Source organism: Bufo gargarizans, chromosome 2, assembly GCF_014858855.1.
Source record: "Bufo gargarizans isolate SCDJY-AF-19 chromosome 2, ASM1485885v1, whole genome shotgun sequence".
Taxonomy (NCBI): Eukaryota; Metazoa; Chordata; class Amphibia; order Anura; family Bufonidae; genus Bufo; species Bufo gargarizans.
Window position 1 is genome coordinate 106318071 of NC_058081.1, and position 19153 is coordinate 106337223.

Genomic DNA, 19153 nt, shown 5'->3' on the forward strand with positions numbered 1-19153 from the left:
CCTGCGACTCCATGTTGCGGTGTAGCCCAAGCTTTAGGTTATATTTACCTGAGTTGCTTTAGACCATAACAAATACGGTGTCTGAAAACGACTTATGTAACTGTACCCTTGGACAGAGCGCTGGACTACCATCACACTCCTCTTTTGTAACGGCATGCTGATTAGTACACTGCATTTTGGTTTGAGGACCACATTATACAATGTAAATAACAAAGCTTAAGTAATGTGCTCATTTAGGCTCCATTCACACGACCGTATTTTTGGTTTGCATATGATCCGCATTTTTTTGGACTGGATGCAGGCCCATTCAATTCAACGGGGCAGCAAAAGATGTGTGCTGTCCGCATCCGTATGTCCGTTCTGCAGTACCGCAACAAAAATAGAACATGTCGGTTTTGCGGACAAGAATAGGCATCGTTACAATGGGTCAGCAAAAAAAAAATGATGCAACACGAACGTCATCGATGTGAATGCACCCATATGCATTTTGCGGTCCGCAAAAGATATGACATCCATGTTGCATCTGTCTTTTTTTGCAGATCCATTGTAACAATGCCTATCCTTGTCTGCAAAACGGACAAGAATAGGACATGTTCTATCTTTTTTGCGGGACAGCAGAACGGACATACGGATGCGGACAGCACATATCTTTTGCAGCCCCATTGAAATGTTTTCACTGACCACTGATAGCAGATGCTCTGGAAAATAATTTTCAGCTGAGCAGCATCCGTGGAATACTGATGACACACGGAGGGTAACAAACAGAAACACGGACCAAGCACGGATACTTCATGGACATCTTCACAGATGAAACAAGGACAGACACGGAAATGTGAATGAGAGCCTAAAGGCAATGGTTGCAGAGAACTGTCAGGACCCCTGTACAGACAAATGCAATGGAAACTACCATGTTCCTGTTGTGTGAATTAACGCACAAGTAGAAGTGGGCGATATTAATTGGGCCAACGATAGAGATTTTGTCTATATCGCCCTACTGCAATAGAACATGGCATGTGCCGCTCTCGGTGCGCACCATGTTATCCTGAGCTGGCACAGTGTAGAAGGAGGGAGTCCCGCTGCCGCTGACCACCAATGAGAACAGAGAGGAGGAGGAACTGTGGCCACTGCGCCACCAATGAATATAGGTAATACCTGAATACAAACGTAGCCTGCGTGTGTCGGCCATATCCCATACCCGGCCACTATGACTGCGCGCTGCGATTCGCCGCAATTAACCTCTCAGGGATGCACCGACACATGCAGGCATTAACTATATTCATTGGTGGCGCAGTGGCCAGAGTCACTCCCTTCTACTCCCCCTCTTCTCAGTATTATATTATATTAAGTGCGGCACCCCCCCCCCCCCCCCCCCACCAGGGCCTCCCCTCTTCACCCATTGGTGGCAGTGGCAGCTTCTGATCAGAGCCCCAGCAGTGTAATCCTGGGAATCCGATCGGTTACCATGGCAGCCAGGACGCTACTGAAGCCCTGGCTGCCATGGTAAGCTCCCTGCTGCTGTGTGCACTATGCACAGGGCAGCAGGGACAGTGTAAACTCTGTGAGACAGTGACAGGTCTCACGCAGGTTGGAGGTAAGGAAGGGGTGGATAGTGCGGTCCACACCCCTGTTCCACCTCAGGTGAGAGAAGCTGGAGGTAATCAGCCTGGCATAAGGCACCTCCCAGAGTGTCAGAAAGGGGGGAGTGTGTTGCCTGTGGACAGAGGCCTGGAGGCTCTGTGTGGTCGAAGCCAGGAAGGCTGAGTGACCACGATTCCCCAAGAGACACTGGACTGGAGGCAGTGGGCGTACTGTGCTCTGTACAGCCAGGAGGCTGTGGGACATTGGCTCAGAAAGCCGCACGTGTTCACAGGGTGTGAACAGGGACTTAGGTGAGTCAGGGATCCATTTGTTTAGTTAGAGCTTGGACGGGCGAGTGTTTATTATTTTGTCATTTTGTTGTTGCTGGTGTTGCACAATAAATGCACTGTTTGGACATTATATCTGTGTCTGGTGAAGTAACCTGTGAGAATGACCCCCTAAGAAGAGCTAATCCCCCACAATTGGTGTCGGATGCGGGCAAGCGTCCCTGCTGAAAGGAGATAACTGGTTGCTAGGGGCAACGGCAAGAGCAGGTGCTGCTGAATTCTGCTGTGTTGCAAAGGAAATTGCTGTGTGGATTTAAAGGGCCAGCAGCCCTGGGAAAGAAACTTTAATGTCTGCAATGCAAAAGAGACTGTGAATGCTGAAATTGTCTCTTGAGAGTGAGACACCTGGAGGCCGGGTCTCTGTTAGTGGACTTGTTGCTGAAAATTTTTCTGGTGCCTGGGCTGTCTGTTGCTATGGGGTGGATGGAGGATCTCACCGAGCAGCTGAGGCAGGCCAATTTGGAGGCTACCCAAAGGCACTTGAAGTGGCAGCAGGAGCATGAAAAACTCATGGAGGATTATGAAAGGCAAAGAGAACTCCTAACCCAAAGCGTTTCCCAGGGTAACAGCTGTGCTGATGCTTTGAGGACGCCATTGCAGTGGGCCCTGGAGAAAAAACCTGAAAAGCTGAGTGGACAATGTGTAAAAGTCCAAAGTGTCGGTGATGCGGCTGAAAAAACTGTAAAAAAGGTGATGTGTGCCGTTGCCAAGGGCAACCGTCGGGAAGAAAAGGATGTCCGGAGGAGTCGTGATGCGGGTGCTAGGTGCAACCAACCACGACGGCAGGCAGCTGTCCTGCAACAAAGAGAGCGCTGCTGGAGATGCCGTCAAGTCACAAAGTGTGAACCTGATTGTCCTATGGTCAGAAGTCAGGTAACCAGGAATCAAAGGCGGAAGGTTCCTAATGTCCAGGAGAAGGACGGTGACCTCGGGGAAGATGTTCCTGGCTCTCCCTCATCGCCTAAGGCTGCCGAACCAGTGACGTCTGTGGGTAAGACTGTTCCGTGTTTTTCTGGTGTAAAAGACAAAGTGACAGTGAGCACGGTTCTGGAGACTGAGCCGCAAATGATAGATGTGTGGGACAGTCATGCGCATAATAAGGACTATCCGGTGGTTCTCACTCAGTGTGAGACTCCAGTGAGAACTGGGTATTGTGGACCTGATGTTATAAATATTTATATATATGATGTGATGTTGGACTGGGATATTGTGTCGTTGTTGTGGGGTAAGGTAGACACTTCTGCAGATAGTGAGGAAACTCCTGCAGAACCTGTACTTGTCCCTTTAAGTGAAGGTCTAAGGGAGCTGCACTTTGACCTGCATGGGGAAAGAATATTGACCATTGAAAACAATGGTGCTGGTAAAGTGCAAAGTGATAGTGACAAGAGTGTGGAAATGCATAAGGAAAATGTGATGTCATATGAAATATGTGGCGACAGTGATGCACCTTTTCCGTTGCAGGTTGTGGTCAGGGGAGAAGCGCCCCCTGGTGGTAAAAATGTAAATGATAATGAAACTTTATTTTCTGCATCTGCTATGTTTCATGAAGTGCTATATGACTTGATCAAAAGGTTTGAAGACATGCATATAAGTAGTGTGGAGCAAAGCCCAGCTCCAGCTCAGTGTTTGAAGGTGCAGGAAAATAGGATGGGGTTAGAGGGTGTACCGCACGGACCAGAGGTGGAAATGCAGTCTCCACAATGTTGGTTGGTTACGAAGGAAGTGTCCCAGGTGGGGAATGGCTCAGCAGTGCCCCTAGAGGTCAGAATTAATAATGACACGAGCGGTATAGGCGACGTATGTGCTGTGACTGATAGCAACCCAGAGAGTGAAACAAAGGTGGTTACTAGTAGCAACCAGACAGTTATATCTGACGAGATGGGAAAAAAGTCGGGTGACATCAGCCTAGTGTCTGAGGCCCATGTCCAGGCAGTTATACATGACCTGACCCGACAGTACAGCTGCAAACAGGAGAAGTGTGACTGGCTCCTAGCTGAAGAGAAATACATTTCGGCTCGATATGGTGAAAAACGTGACCAAACAGAGACTGATGCTTGGGAAAAGGAGACCAAGGCCCTCTCCTTGGCTAGAGCCCTGGAAGAAGCGCTTGAGGAGCATGCTGAATTTGAGAGGCTGAACAAGCAACTCAGAGCAGAGACTGAAAATCTCATGAGCTTAAAAGATGAGTTGGAGAAATCTAAGGGTGCTCTCGAGCAGCAGGGAGAAGGTGAGAAACCTGAAGAGGAGAGTTCTCTGCAAGACGTCATGAAGCCAGAGCCTGTTAAAAATGGTACTGGAGATGGTGGCACTGTGGTGCTGGCTGTGGCAGAGAAGATGGACGATGCTTCTGCTGAACCAGTTGATGGGGCTGATGTGGATGCCGAAGACCACAGACACGTGGGAGCGTGTAGCCCAGGCCTGGAAGATGTCCCCTCTGCATACAAGGCTTTCCAAATAGCCAGCAGCATGCTGGGGAAGAAATACGAGGAGGTGAACGATCAGTTTTTGGATCCGGGCTATTACGATGGGCTGTATGTCCTGACTCCTCCCCAAAAGGAGAACAGTGTCCTGGGTGAGCCTCTGGAGAAAATGACAGAAGATGAGGTGTCTGCTGAAGACCCTGGTGTCTCCTGCCTTGGTGAGAAAGAGAAACTGGAGACTTCGAGAAGACAAAGGCTGAAAAAGTTAAGGCCGATGTGTTGGTTGACATGAAGTCCCCAGGTGCTGCAGAGACCAAAAAAAGTTAAGCCAAAGGGAGCCGCGGCCAAAGTGGAAAAAGCCGCTAGAGAAGCAGAGGTCTCTGAAACTGCCCTCGTAGCTGGGGTAACTACTGCTGGAAAGAAGGAAGAAGTGACCCAGATGCACGTAAAAGAAGCAAAGGAGAAAGTGTCGGGACATGACCATGACTGGGAACGGTTCAGGCAAGAACTGCAGCAGTCCAAGAAAGGACATGAGGCCTTTAGGCAGATTAGATTGGGCAAGAGGCTGGTTTGGGTGATAAACCAAGCGCTGTTGTCCTGGGTCTGGCAGAACAAAGGGAAGGTACGTGTCACCGAGGTTCCTGGCCTCGGTGAAATAAGAACCGGTAAATTTATATGTCAGCGGCAGCTAGTGCTCGCTGACACTGGGTTACACAGTGTTGCTGTAAAGCCAAGCTGGGCCGGTTCTTATTGGGAGCAGCCAAAGAGCAGGGTGGGTGGCTGTTCCCCACGTCCAGGCCTGGATGCCCTCTCGCCAGCCTCCCGTGGTTATGCAGGTGTTCACCCTCACAGGCTTGAACAAAGGGGGGGGATATGTGAGACAGTGACAGGTCTCACGCAGGTTGGAGGTAAGGAAGGGGTGGATAGTGCGGTCCACACCCCTGTTCCACCTCAGGTGAGAGAAGCTGGAGGTAATCAGCCTGGCATAAGGCACCTCCCAGAGTGTCAGAAAGGGGGGAGTGTGTTGCCTGTGGACAGAGGCCTGGAGGCTCTGTGTGGTCAAAGCCAGGAAGGCTGAGTGACCACGATTCCCCAAGAGACACTGGACTGGAGGCAGTGGGCGTACTGTGCTCTGTACAGCCAGGAGGCTGTGGGACATTGGCTCAGAAAGCCGCACGTGTTCACAGGGTGTGAACAGGGACTTAGGTGAGTCAGGGATCCATTTGTTTAGTTAGAGCTTGGACGGGCGAGTGTTTATTATTTTGTCATTTTGTTGTTGCTGGTGTTGCACAATAAATGCACTGTTTGGACATTATATCCGTGTCTGGTGAAGTAACCTGTGAGAATGACCCCCTAAGAAGAGCTAATCCCCCACAACTCCTATTCACCCTATTAGGGTGAATAGACAAGAGTTCTAGCCCCTAAGGGGGCTAATAGTTAGTAAATAAAAAGTAAAACTATAAACAAAAAAAAACCTTAAAACCCCCCAAAAATAAAAATAAACTAACATTTTAAATCACTCCTTTACTAATTTTACATATAAAAATATAAACACAATAAAAAATGTCCGAAAAAGTTAGAATGATTAAAATATCAAAAATATCTCCTATGCGGTGAACGCCATAACAGAAAAAAATAATTAAAAAAACACGCAATTTACCATTTTTTGGTCACCTTGTCCACCCCAAAATGTTGGTGTTTTGAAGGAGGCACCTGTGAATTAAAGAGGCTGATGGCGCTGGCTTGGGGACATGGATGATGGCAATGGCATGGGGCTAGGAGTGGGCGATATAAACTACATGCAATACAAACAATATGAATTTGGGCAACAATATAGATTTTGTCTATATCGCCCTACTGCGATAGATGACCACGGAATAATATATTGGGATATATATCATTATCGCACATTCTTCAAATATATCGCAATATAGATTTTAGCCCATATCGTCCAGCCCTATGCACAAGGTACATAAAAGGCAAACAATATGATTCTGTGGTACTAAGCATACCTTTTTCTCCACCACAAAAGACATTCCGTTCGCGTTCCAAAAACTCTCCAATGACTGGCATTGGCCAGGACTGAACAAGTGAACCTGTAGCTCATCCTTGTGGGAGAGGAAAAAAGAACATTTAAAGCAGTCAAATCTGTACCACTCGTTGAGATACAAAGCAAGGCCATTCACTAGGGTGTTTCATTTTTCCAAAGATGTGATTTTCATATGAATTTGCCTACACCCCGAGTCTCTGTGATGTAAAAGATATATATGTCAAATTTCAAGAAGATTGGATAATATTTTGTGGTTGCACACATTGATCACTTTTATTACTACTCTCACTCCTGTACCTAGGATCCCCTCTGCATCAAGCAACGTGGACGGCAAAGGCAATATATGCTCTTAAAATTATCCTCTTCACTAAACAGTTAAATATTCCTCAAAGAGAATTGAAAGGAATTAAACTGGTTGCACATTTTGTCAGCTTCATATATGTTCGCTTTTTGCATGAGGCAATTGTAAGTCGATGGGCTCCAAAGAATGATTTGGATATGCTACAGCTTCTGAGCACTTACCCAGACGCAGACGTAAAAAAAAGTGCTCTCACAGTTGCTAAGAGACAACTTTGGTATCTGTCAGAAACAAACGTAGGATTGGCTTTTTTGGACGAACGTATTACTCAGGTTGTTAAGGAAAAAAATGACTAAAAATTTAGAAACCAAACCTGCAAAGAAAAAGGAAATAAAACGATTAGAGGGTAAAAAACCTAGTTTTTGAAGGAAAAGACCTGAGCCATTTAGTTACTAATAAAACAAAGACGTTCTTTGAATGTTTGGGATCCAAGACGTGACAGAATACTGCAGTGATTCTCTAAGAAGCCATGTGAACACTCGTAAGGTGGTCAATGATACCGCAGAAAGAGGAATTGCTCTGATAAAAAAGTTTTTAACAATTCTTGTTGAGGGTAGTCGAGCATCACAGAAAAGTCGTCACCAAGCTAACAAAAGAAGGGATTGCATCGCTCAAAGTTGATTAATATAACACATGTTTTGGCTATTATACTACCTATTCATCTTAGTGTCTAGTTTTAATATTATTTTAAGTTTATGATTTCTAGTTTTCCCAATAAAAGTAATTAACATTGAAAAATCCTTTTTTTTTGCCTACTTTTACAAAACTGATCAAAGTGTGCAACCTCTAAATTTTATCCAATCTTCTTGAAATTATCTTCTTATCTTTTCCATCACTGAGACTCGGGGCGTAAGCAAAGTCTGCAAAAATGTTACATTTTATTTTTTTCCATTGCAAAATGAAACACCCTACCAGGCACATTAGATTTTTCTCAGGAAAATGCGACAAATACGACAGGGTCCAGCAAATGTTGAGTGCATATGGACACAGCCAGAGAAATATCTGACCTTGTTGAAAGATTTTGACCTTTTGTCCCCAAAAAACAAAGCTGGCCATATACATTAGATAAAAGGGGTTTTCTCGGATTTTAATATTGATAAATGAAAACTCAGAGCTTGCTACTAGAGAATTTCAAGGCTGCACAGAGACAGGGGTTCAATTTTTTTTTTTTTTATAAAGACCAATTGAAAAAATGATTTTTAGCTCAAAATGAGTACAATGCAATAATAAAAACAAATTGTCCCCAAAGGTGTACATAGCCTTTAAAGGGGTTTTTCATGAGGATAACTCCTGTTTATATTTCTTATTACAACATACAGATATCACTGTTTCTTTAGTCAACAGATTAAATTGGACAGCTGCTTTAGCAAACCTAGCACCATTGCAGGGTTTGCTTTGGATGTAAATAAGGTCTTTAGTCACCGACACCAAGCAGAGATCTTGAAAATAGTGAGGACTTGAAACACAAAGTATTGTAAGTTAGATTACATACCTTATAAGAAAAGGGACCAGGATCACCCTTCTTGACATGCTCCTGAATGCTGTAAGAAACAGAATAACGGGAGACCCTTAGCTACAGAGACAACACAACTGGTCCATATTATACCTTATATGTGTGTATATCTCAAAGGGGCTGTCCACGACAGACATGCTTCTTGAATACCACCCACTCCGAGCTGGACGTGTCAGGGAGAGCATACTTACCTGCTCCCCGCCGCTCGGTTCCATCTGGGGTTCTCTTCACTGCGCTTCAGTGCCCACATATAAACGTACGGTACAGACATGGTCACATGTGCCCCAGCAGCCAATCATTGGCCTCAGTTACACATCACTGCTGGGTCATGTGCCACTTCGGGATATGTGATGGCTGAGGCGCACATAACCGAGTCTGTGTCGGAAGTTTATATGTGGGAACCGAAGTGCAGTGAAGAGCAGCAGGGAGCAAGTATGCTTTCCTTGACAGGTCTGGCATGTAGGGGATGGTATTTAAAAAGCATTTCGTCTGTGGACAAACCGTTTGAGCTGGTCATACACATTAGAGAAATATCCTCTGAACCTCCAGATTTAGTCAGGATTGGCCGACCATCTCAGGTTACTTTCACATATGCGATTTCCTTTCCGGTTTTGAGATCCGGCAGAGGATCTTAAAACCGGAGGAAAATGCTTCAGGTTTGTCTTCATTCATTGTCAATGGGGGCAAAACTGAACAAACCGCAACGGGGTGAACCACGAATGCATTCCGCTTCGATTTGTTGCGTAACCGTTCTGAAACCAGACACAAATACGCTGCACGTAGCAGTTTTGTGTCCAGCATGGGAATCTGAACAAGCCGGATAAGGCACCAAAAACCATGTAAGTCAATGGTGCCGGATCCGTTTTTTTGGACACAAAAAAGCGGACTTGGTTATAGTACAGGATCCGGTTTCTTCATTTTTGATATACTACAACCAGATCCATTCTGAATGGATGCAGCCAGTTGTATTATTCGAACAGAAGCCTTTTGCAGTGGTTTTGAGATCCCATGCCTGATCTTCAAACCAGACAGCATAAACACTTATGTGAAAGTAGCCTAATGTGTACGGTGGCTTCCCAACTGTACCCTGATGGCAGATAAGGACTAGGCAGTTGGATTTCACTTATTGTTCTTGGAGAGACTATGTAGGATTTTCATTTTTACATATTCATGCGATAACTTCTTTAACTTTAAAAAACCCCTATGCTGTATGCAAATAACTGATCGTGCCCGACGGGTGTAACCAGACTAACCAAGTGTGCTGCAGAACCATCACTCAGCCCTGATCTTTAGGGGAGGATGTGATGTTGATGATGCTTCTACATCATCAATGGGTCGCACACAATCTCAACAGAGCTGAAAACCAACTCGTATGCAGTGTGTTTGCCCTCAGGTGGGCAGAGAATTTTTGTTCTAACCCTGCAACTATCCCTCTTTTGGGTCACTCGTTCCCCATACATTTCGGCTGCATGAGCAGAATAAAAATCAAAGGACCATTTGAAGGGGTGCGTGAAGATTCAACAGGACACTTTGGCCCAGATTTAATAATCGTGAAGATGGCGTAAGCTTAGACAGGCTGTCTGGATTGTCTCATCAATCTGCAAAGTAAAAACAGAACTTTAGAAATGTTTGCCAATGTATTAGGGAAAACTAAAATTCTGATTCAGATCCTTTGCTCTAACACTTGAAATTTAGCTCTGGGGGCCTCCCATTTCTCTTGATTATCTCCAAGATGTCTCTACACCAGGCATGCTCAACCTGTGGCCCTCCAGCTGTTGTAAAACTACAACTCTCACAATGCCCTGCTGTAGGCTGATAGCTGTAGGCTGTTCGGGCATGCAGGGAGTTGTAGTTTTGCAACAGCTGGAGGGCAGTAGCTTGAGCATGCCTGCTCTACACCTTGATTGGAGTCCACCTGCGGTAAATTCAGTTGATTAGACATGATTTGGAAAGACACAGCCCTTTCTATATAAGGTCTCACAGCTGACTGTGTATCAGAGCAAACACCAAGCCATGAGGAGGAAAGAACTGCCTGTAGAGCTCAGAGACAGGATTGTGTAGAGCAGGGATCAGCAACCTCAGGCACTCCAGCTATTCTGAGACTAAAACTCCCAGAATCCTCTTTTCACTTCTATAGGAGTTACAAGAACAGCCAAGTAAGCGTGCATGCTGGAGTTACAAGAACAGCCAAGTAAGCGTGCATGCTGGGAGTTGTAGTTTCAAAGCGACTGCAGTGCCGAAGGTTGCTGATACCTGGTATGGATGCACAGATCTGGAGAAGGGTACAAAAATTCTGCTGCACTAAAAGTTCCTAAGAGCACAGTGGCCTCCAATATTCTTAAATGGAGGAAGTCTGGAACAACGAGGACTCTACCTAGAGCTGGCCACTCCACCAAATTAAGGTCCCTTTCACACGAGCGAGTTTTCCGCGTGGGTGCAATGCGTGATGTCAACGCATAGCACCCGCACTGAATCCTGACCCATTCATTTCAATGGGGCTGTGTACATGTTTTTCATGCATCAGTTCTGCGTTGCGTGAAAATCGCAGCATGTTCTATATTTTGTGTTTTTCACGCAGCCCTGGCCCCATAGAAGTGAATGGGGCTGCGTGAAAAACGCATTGCATCCGCAAGCAAGTGCGGGTGCGATGCGTTTTTCACTGATGGTTGCTAAGAGATGGTGTTTGTAAACATTCAGTTTTTTATCACGCGCGTGAAAAACGCACTGCACCCGCGCGGAAAAAACTGAACTAAACGCAATCGCAGACAAAACTGACTGAACTTGCTTGCAAAGTGGTGCGAGTTTCACTGAACGCACCCTGAAAGCATCTGGACCTAATCCGCAACGCCCGTGTGAAACCAGCCTTAAGTAATCGGGAGGACAAGGGCCTTTGTAAGAGAGGTGACCAAGAAACAAATGGTCACTCTGGCTGAGCTCCAAAGGTCCTGTGTGCAGATGGGAGAAACTTCCAGGTCAACAATCACTACAGCACTCCACCAATCTGGGCTTTAGGGCAGAGTGACTAGAGAGAAACCTCATCTCAGTAAAAGACAGGTTTTCAAAAAAGCACCTAAGGCTGGTTTCACACGGGCGTTGCGGATTGGGGCCAGATGCGTTCAGTGAAACTCGCACTATTTTGCAAGCAAGTTCAGTCAGTTTTGTCTGCGATTGCGTTTAGTTGTTCAGTTTTTTCCGCGCGGGTGCAATGCGTTTTGATGCGTTTTTCACGCGCGTGATAAAAAAACGGAATGTTTACAAACAACATCTCTTAGCAACCATCAGTAAAAAACGCATCGCACCCGCACTTGCTTGCGGATGCAATGCGTTTTTTAAGCAGCCCCATTCACTTCTATAGGGCCAGGGCTGCGTGAAAAACGCAGAATATAGAACATGCTGCGATTTTCATGCAACGCAGAACTGATGCGTGAAAAACAACGCTCATGTTCATTGAAATGAATGGGTCAGGATTCAGTGCGGGTGCTATGCGTTCACGTCACGCATTGCACCCGCGCGTAAATCACGCTCGTGTGAAAGGGACCTAAAGGACTCTCCGACTGTGAGAAACAAGAGTCCTAGGTCTGATTAAACCAAGATTAAACTTTTTGGTCTCAATTCTAAACGTCATATTTGGAGGAAACCAGGCACTGGACCTCAGATTGGCCTGAAGGTTCACCTTCCAACAAGACAATGACCCTAACACACAGCCAAGACAGCACAGGAGAGGCTTAGGAACAACTCTATGAATGTCGCTAAGTGGCCCAGCCAGAGCCCTGACTTGAACCCAACTCAACATCTAGAGAGACCCGAAAACAGCTGTCCACCAACAGCCCCCATCCCAAATCCACGTGTGCTATCCTTGTGGCATCATACCCAAGAAGATTGGAGGCTGTAGTCTCTGCCAATTGGGCTTTAAAGGGGTTGTCTCATCATGCACAATGGGAGCATATCGCTAGGATATGCCCCCATTGCCTTATAGGTGTGGGTCCCACTTCTGGGACCCGCACCTATATCGAGAACGGAGCCCCGCAAGTGAAGGAGGGCGCACTACGCATGCGCAGCCGCCCTCCAATCATTTTCTATGGGACCCACGAAATTAGCCAAGCGCTGGCTCGGCTATTTCCGTCTGCCCCATAGAAATGAATGGGAGTGGGGGTCGCGCATGTGCGGTATGCTCTCATTCACTTTTATGGGGAGCCTGCATGGTGTTGGCAGGACCGGAGTCTTCCAGCCACTACCTTGCGGGGCTCTGTTCTCTATATAGGTGCGGGTCCCAGCGGTCAGACCCGCACCTATAAGACAATGGGGGCATATCCTAGCGATATGCCCCCATTGTCTATGATGAGACAACCCCTTTAAGGGCTCTTTCACACGAGCGCGTCCCTTGCAGGAATCACACTCCGTGTGAGAGAGAGATTGTGCGTTCTGGACTTAAAAATCTGTCAGTATGATTCTGTTACAGAAAGGTCATGCAAAGGCACGCATAACAAAATGTGAAAAAAGTAAGGCTACTTTCACACCTGCGTTTAGGTGCGGATCCGTCTGGCATTTGCACAGAAGGATCCGCACCTATAATGCAAACGCTCGTATCCGTTCAGAACGGATCCGTTTGCATTACCATGAACATGCAAATGATAATGCAAACGGATCCGTTTTGACTTACATTGAAAGTCAATGGGAGGCGGATCCGTTTTCAATTGCACCATATTGTGTCAGTAAAAACTGATGCGTTTGGCTCAGTTTCGTCAGATGGACATCAAAACGCTGCAAGCAGCGTTTTGGTGTCCGTCTCCAAAGCGGAATGGAGGCAAACTGACCCTTATCCATTCAGAATGCATTGGGGCTGAACTGATCCGTTTTGGGCCGCTTGTGAGAGCCCTGAACGGATCTCACAGGCGGACCCAGAAACGGCAGTGTGAAAGTAGCCTAAAAGGGTCTGAAAACTTTCCTAATGCACCGTTTCACTGGGGCTCATGGTGGATGATAAATGTGGTGCAGGGATAGACACTTTTCTTGTACTCTATACCAGCTATTGGTTGGCTTACTTTGAGACAGAGTTTTATGCCAGAATTTTTGTGCAAAATGGCGGCTTCTTAGGCCTCTAGTAGAGCATGTCAGAAAAGAGTATAGAAACCATAGATGTGCTAAATTGTGCCATGAATCTGCACCACTTTTTTTAGACAGATTTTTTGGTGCAGACATTATTCTGGACATTTGTTAGTCTTGATAGGCCCACTGGACACTTGTATACAGCACAGTTCTTCAAAGTTCATTTAAGACTCATTTCTAGAATTTTAGAGAAATATTTTCCGGTCGGACCATGTGGTGGAAACAGCTTTATAGGTGTGAATACTGGGGACAGGTTCTAAATGAACGCAAATATTATATTCCTCCTCAGCCAAAACGTCAATAGGATATAGTTAAAAAGGTTGTCCGGGATCAAGATTTTAGAAAAAAAAAAAGTTAAATCACTATTAATTAATCAATGTCCCCCCCAGATGTTTTTAGGTATTTTTACACTTCAGCAGGGCTCCTACAGTCCCCCACTTTCTGTTTATGTGTGTGGTAACTTCCTGACGCTTCCTGGGTCCCAGCGCAGCATTGCGTTGTTTCAAGTGTGTGTCTGATTCTCCATGCAGCCCCCCCCCCCCCCCCCCCCCTAATTCATATGCCGCCACTATTCCTCCCCATTAGTCACGCCCCTAAACGCCTTGCTAAGAATTCACCCTGTCCGGTGACATCACCAGACCAGAGGGGCGTGGCTTAGTGTGGTGTGTTGCTGCCTAGTTACCGCCCCTCCATGCGCTCAGAATAATTACTGAGGCTGACGGTGACGTCACCGGGCTCCTTGCGAAGCGGAAGAAGAGGCTTCGCAATGCAGAAAGGGACCCGGTACGTCAATGACTGTGATAGACACTGCACTTCCGGCTGAAAATTTGTGAAGTGAAAAAGGGCCATCAGAAATGTCTGGTAAGGGGAGGACAGGCATGAATGTAATATTTAGGAGACCATTGTACACATACACCAATGCCCACACTGCAGAGAAATATTACGTGCACCTCTGGATGCTCCTGGCTGATGACATGTTCCTTCTGGATATAATGCTTGATCTTAAAGGGAACCTGTCACAATCAGCACGGTGTCTGAGCTGAAGACATCACGTTACAGAGCAGCTGATCAGATTGATGTATAGTTATATAGGAAAAGATTCAGTAAAACTTGTAATTAGTGTTGAGCGAATCGATGTACATGGACTTTGATCCGAATTTTAGGATAAATTAAATTTGTTGCAAAGCCGAATTTCCTCGTGCTTCGTGGTAGCGAATTTATTTAACCTGAAATAGTGCAAAAAAAAAACTAAGAAAATCATATTTACCTGCTCCATTTGCTCGTCACAGGCCGACCACCGCTATCTTGCTTGAAGATCTCAGCCGAAATCCCCTGGGCGGTGACGTATGACGTCACCACGCCGGCTGACGTGATGATGTCATCTCGGGCTGTGCGAGATTTTGCACAAGATCTTCAAGCAAGATGGTGGCAGCCGACCCGTCAGGAGGTGGCAAGTATGATTTTAAGCAGCTTATTGGTATCAGTTGCCGGTCATGTATAAACGCGACATCTAATGGGTACAATGATGGGGGTGGCACAATCACGGCTCCCTGTCATTGCACCCGCTACTTACAAAGAAATGCGCTTTGTGACAAAGTAATTTGTCATGAAGCTAATTTTTTTGCTCTTCTCTACTTGTAATTTATACATTTATATTCCTGCTCATTCTGTGCTTTGACGTCCAGGAGGCGGAGCCATCAGTGATTGACAGCTGTCTCTGTATACACAGTCATAGAGGGAAGGCTGTCAATCACTGATAGCTCCGCCTCCTGGACTTCAAATCCCAGAATGAGCAGGAATATAAATGCATAAATTACAAATTTTACTGAATCTTTTACTATAAAACTATACATCAATCTGCTCAGTTCCTCCTGCTCTATAACCTGCTGCCTGCAGCTCAGACACCAAGTTCAATGTGACAGGTTCCCTTTAAAGGGAACCTGTCATCAACTTTGTGCTGCCCATACTAACGGCAGAATAAAGTAGAGACAGGTGAGCTGATTTCAGCAGTGTGTCAATTAAAAGTTTAAAGTAAGTGGTTGCAGAGAACCAACATCACAATCATTGCAGACCGGGCCTGGAAAAGAGTCCCGGCCACCTGAGAAGAGTCCTGGTTATTCATGACTTCCTGCTCTCCTGCCCACCTGCTGATGACTGACCGTCTTCTACCTAGTTTTCTCCCCATCTCTCTAGGAGAGAACTGCCAATCATCAGCAGATGGGGGAGAGCAGGAGATTATAATAACCAGGACTCTTCTCAGGTAGATTTGACTCTTTCCAAGGCCTGGGCTGCAATGATTATGACCCTGGTTCTCAGCAACCACTTACTGAAATCAGCATTTCGGTCACTAATTTATGCTGCCCTCAGTAAGGTCAGTATAAAGTTGATGACAGGTTTTCTTTAAGAACTGGAATAGAGAATAATTTGCAGGAAACTTCATTATTGTGTGTGAATGAGGGCAATAAAAGAAGATGCGGGACAGAATGCTGTCACTGGTGCTGTGATATTGATGAACACACACTTGTCCTTGCTAGGACCCTCGGGATAATTACTGACAACAAACAAAACAGTCCTCTGACCAAAAAATCCCTTTAGGGGTCCTAACTGTATATGTATCCAAAACTACATCTTTTATTATATTTACTTAAAACTGCTATTATAGAAAAGAAAAAATGTGTATGATTAAAACTATTAGGACTAAGCAGAGGGTATCAGTTTTAACACCAGTATATGGCATTACTAAAATATGTGCTTTTTGTTGTAACACTGTGTTTGATAATAAATACCGTACTGCGATATTGATCGTTTGATGCACTATCACCTACACATTTGTAATCCACTACTATGTTAGTATAACAGTAGTCCGTTCAGTGCTTTATTTTATAGCACTATTTTGTTAATAAACACTGTTTTCAAGGGACGAACAGTGTGTTATTATTATATGATATCAACACCCCCACATGTAGCCTTTTAGGCTCCATTCACACGTCCACAATGTGTTATGCGGATACACGGAGCCACGGATCCGCAAAACACCGAAAGCGGCAATGTGCGTTCCGCATTTTGCGGACCGCACATTGCCGGCACTAATAGAATATGCCTGTTCTTGTCCGCAATTGCGGACAAGAATAGGACATGTTCTATTTTTTGGCGGAAACGGAAGCACGGATGCGGAAGTGCGGATCCGCAAATGTGGATGCGGACAGCACATTCCAGCCCCATTGAAAATGAATGGGTCTGCACCCGTTCCGCAAAATTGCGGAACGGATGCGGATCCATTTTGCAGACGTGTGAATAGACCCTTAGGCCTCTTTCACACGGGCGTTGCGGGAAAATGTGCGGGTGCGTTGCGGGAACACCCGCAATTTTTCAGCGCGAGTGCAAAACATTGTAATGCGTTTTGCACTCGCGGGAGAAAAATTGCGTGTGTTTGGTTAGGGAAATAATAGCATTCTGAATACAGAATGCATAGTCAAATTGCGCTGGAAGGGTTAAAAAAAAATAAAAATAAAATTTAACTCACCTTAATCCACTTGCTTGCGTAGCCCGGCATCTCTTCTGTCTTCATCTGAGCTTTGTGCAGTAACAAGGACCTGTGGTGACGTCACAGTCATCACATGATCCATCACCATGGTAAAAGATCATGTGATGGATCATGTGATGACTGTGACGTCACCACAGGTCCTTGTTACTGCACAAAGCTCAGATGAAGACAGAAGAGATGCCGGGCTACGCAAGCAAGTGGATTAAGGTGAGTTAAATTTTTTTTTATTTTTTTTTAACCCTTCCAGCGCAATTTGACTATGCATTCTGTATTCAGAATGCTATTATTTCCCCTTATAACCATGTTATAAGGGAAAATAATAATGATCGGGTCTCCATCCCGATCTTCTCCTAGCAACCTGGCGCTGTCTTCCTGGCGCTAGAGTTCGACACATTGCGGATCGGGTTGACAGATTACTGGGAGGGGCAGGAGAAGATCCTGCGGTCATGGTCCATATCGGAACCAATGACAAACTTAGAGGTAGGTGGAGAGTCCTTAAAAATGATTTCAGGGATTTAGGTCAAAAGCTGAGGGCAAGGACCTCAAAGGTAGTATTTTCCGAAATACTGCCTGTACCACGAGCCACACAAGAAAGGCAGCGGGAGATTATGGAGATTAACAAGTGGCTCAAGAACTGGTGTAGGAAGGAGGGGTTTGGGTTCCTGGAGAACTGGGCCGATTTTTCTATCGGCTACAGGCTCTATCGTAGGGACGGGCTGCACCTCAATGGGGAAGGGGCAGCTGTGCTGGGGAAAAAGATGGCTAGAAGGTTGGAGGAGTGTTTAAACTAGGGACTGGGGGGGAGGGTAATTACGTTATATAGGACGGGAAGATAGTGCAGATAGAGACCGGGGGCAAAGTAATGGGACTGGGGGAGGAATGGAAGGAGGGACTAGAACAGTTCAGAAGGAAAGGTGTAGGGTAAAAAATATACATAAACCTCTCAAATGTATGTATACTAATGCCAGAAGCCTGACTAATAAAACTGGTGAACTGGAATTAGTGATGTGTGAGGAGAACTATGACATAGTGGGAATAACTGAGACATGGCTGGATGATAGCTATGACTGGGCAGTTAATGTACAGGGTTACAGTCTGTTTAGAAAGGATCGTCAAAACCGGAGAGGGGGAGGGTCTGCCTTTATGTAAAGTCCGGTCTAAAGCCCACAGCCCGAGAAGATATAAGTGAGGGACATGAACATGTGGAGTCACTGTGGGTAGAGATACATGGCGCTAAAAACAATAATAAATTACTAATAGGAGTTTACTATAAACCACCTAATATACCAGAGTCCACAGAAAATCTACTACTAAACGAGATAGACGAGGCGGCAAATCATAATGAGGTGGTTATTATGGGGGACTTCAACTACCCAGATATAGACTGGGAAACTGAAACTTGTATATCTCATAAAGGAAACAGGTTCTTGGCAATAACCAAAGACAATTACCTCTCCCAACTGGTTCAGGACCCGACTAGAGGGACTGGCCATACTGGACTTAGTATTAACCAATAGGCCTGACAGAACAACAGACGTGCAGGTTGGGGGACACCTGGGAAATAGTGACCACAAAGTAATAACCTTCCAATTATCATTCAAAAGAGCGTTTCTACAGGGAGGAACAAAAATACCAAACTTCAAAAAAGCTAAATTTAGCCAACTAAGAGAGGCCATAGGCCAAACTAAATGGGACAAAGTCCTCAAAAATAAAAATACAGCCACAAAATGGGATATCTTTAAAAGCATCCTAAAATCTCATTGTGAGAGGTACATACCGTATGGTAATAAAAGGTTAAGGAATAAAAAGAAACCAATGTGGATAAATAGAACTGTAACGAAAGCAATAAATGACAAAAAGAAAGCATATCATTCACTGAAACAGGAGGGGAGCACGGAAGCACTGAAAAACTATAAGGAAAAAAATAGAACATGTAAAAAACAAATAAAAGCGGCCAAACTAGAGACCGAGAGATTAATTGCCAAAGAGAGTAAAACTAACCCTAAAATGTTCTTCAATTATATAAATGTTAAAAAGTATAAATCTGAAGGTGTCGGCCCTTTAAAGAGTAATGAGGGGGAAGTCGCAGAGAGCGACGAGGAGAAAGCAAAGCTGTTAAAGGGGTTGTCCCACTTTGCTTTTTTAATCTTATCAGCAGTAGATGTCCTGATAACTTCCTGGTTCTCAGGCAGTTGAGTGAAGGCCACGCCTCCTCATGACTCACCCTGCGTGCTCGT

The 19153-nt window shown here is 45.4% G+C and overlaps 1 protein-coding gene across 1 annotated transcript in view; it reads right to left on the minus strand.

Moving 5' to 3' along the window:
• The window catches only part of ZWILCH (zwilch kinetochore protein), a 77796-nt gene that overhangs the window by 53059 nt on the left and 5584 nt on the right, over positions 1-19153 (minus strand). The window contains 2 exon segments of the mRNA XM_044279376.1: positions 6358-6453; positions 8246-8294. Of these exon segments, the coding sequence (XP_044135311.1) occupies positions 6358-6453; positions 8246-8294 (145 nt within the window).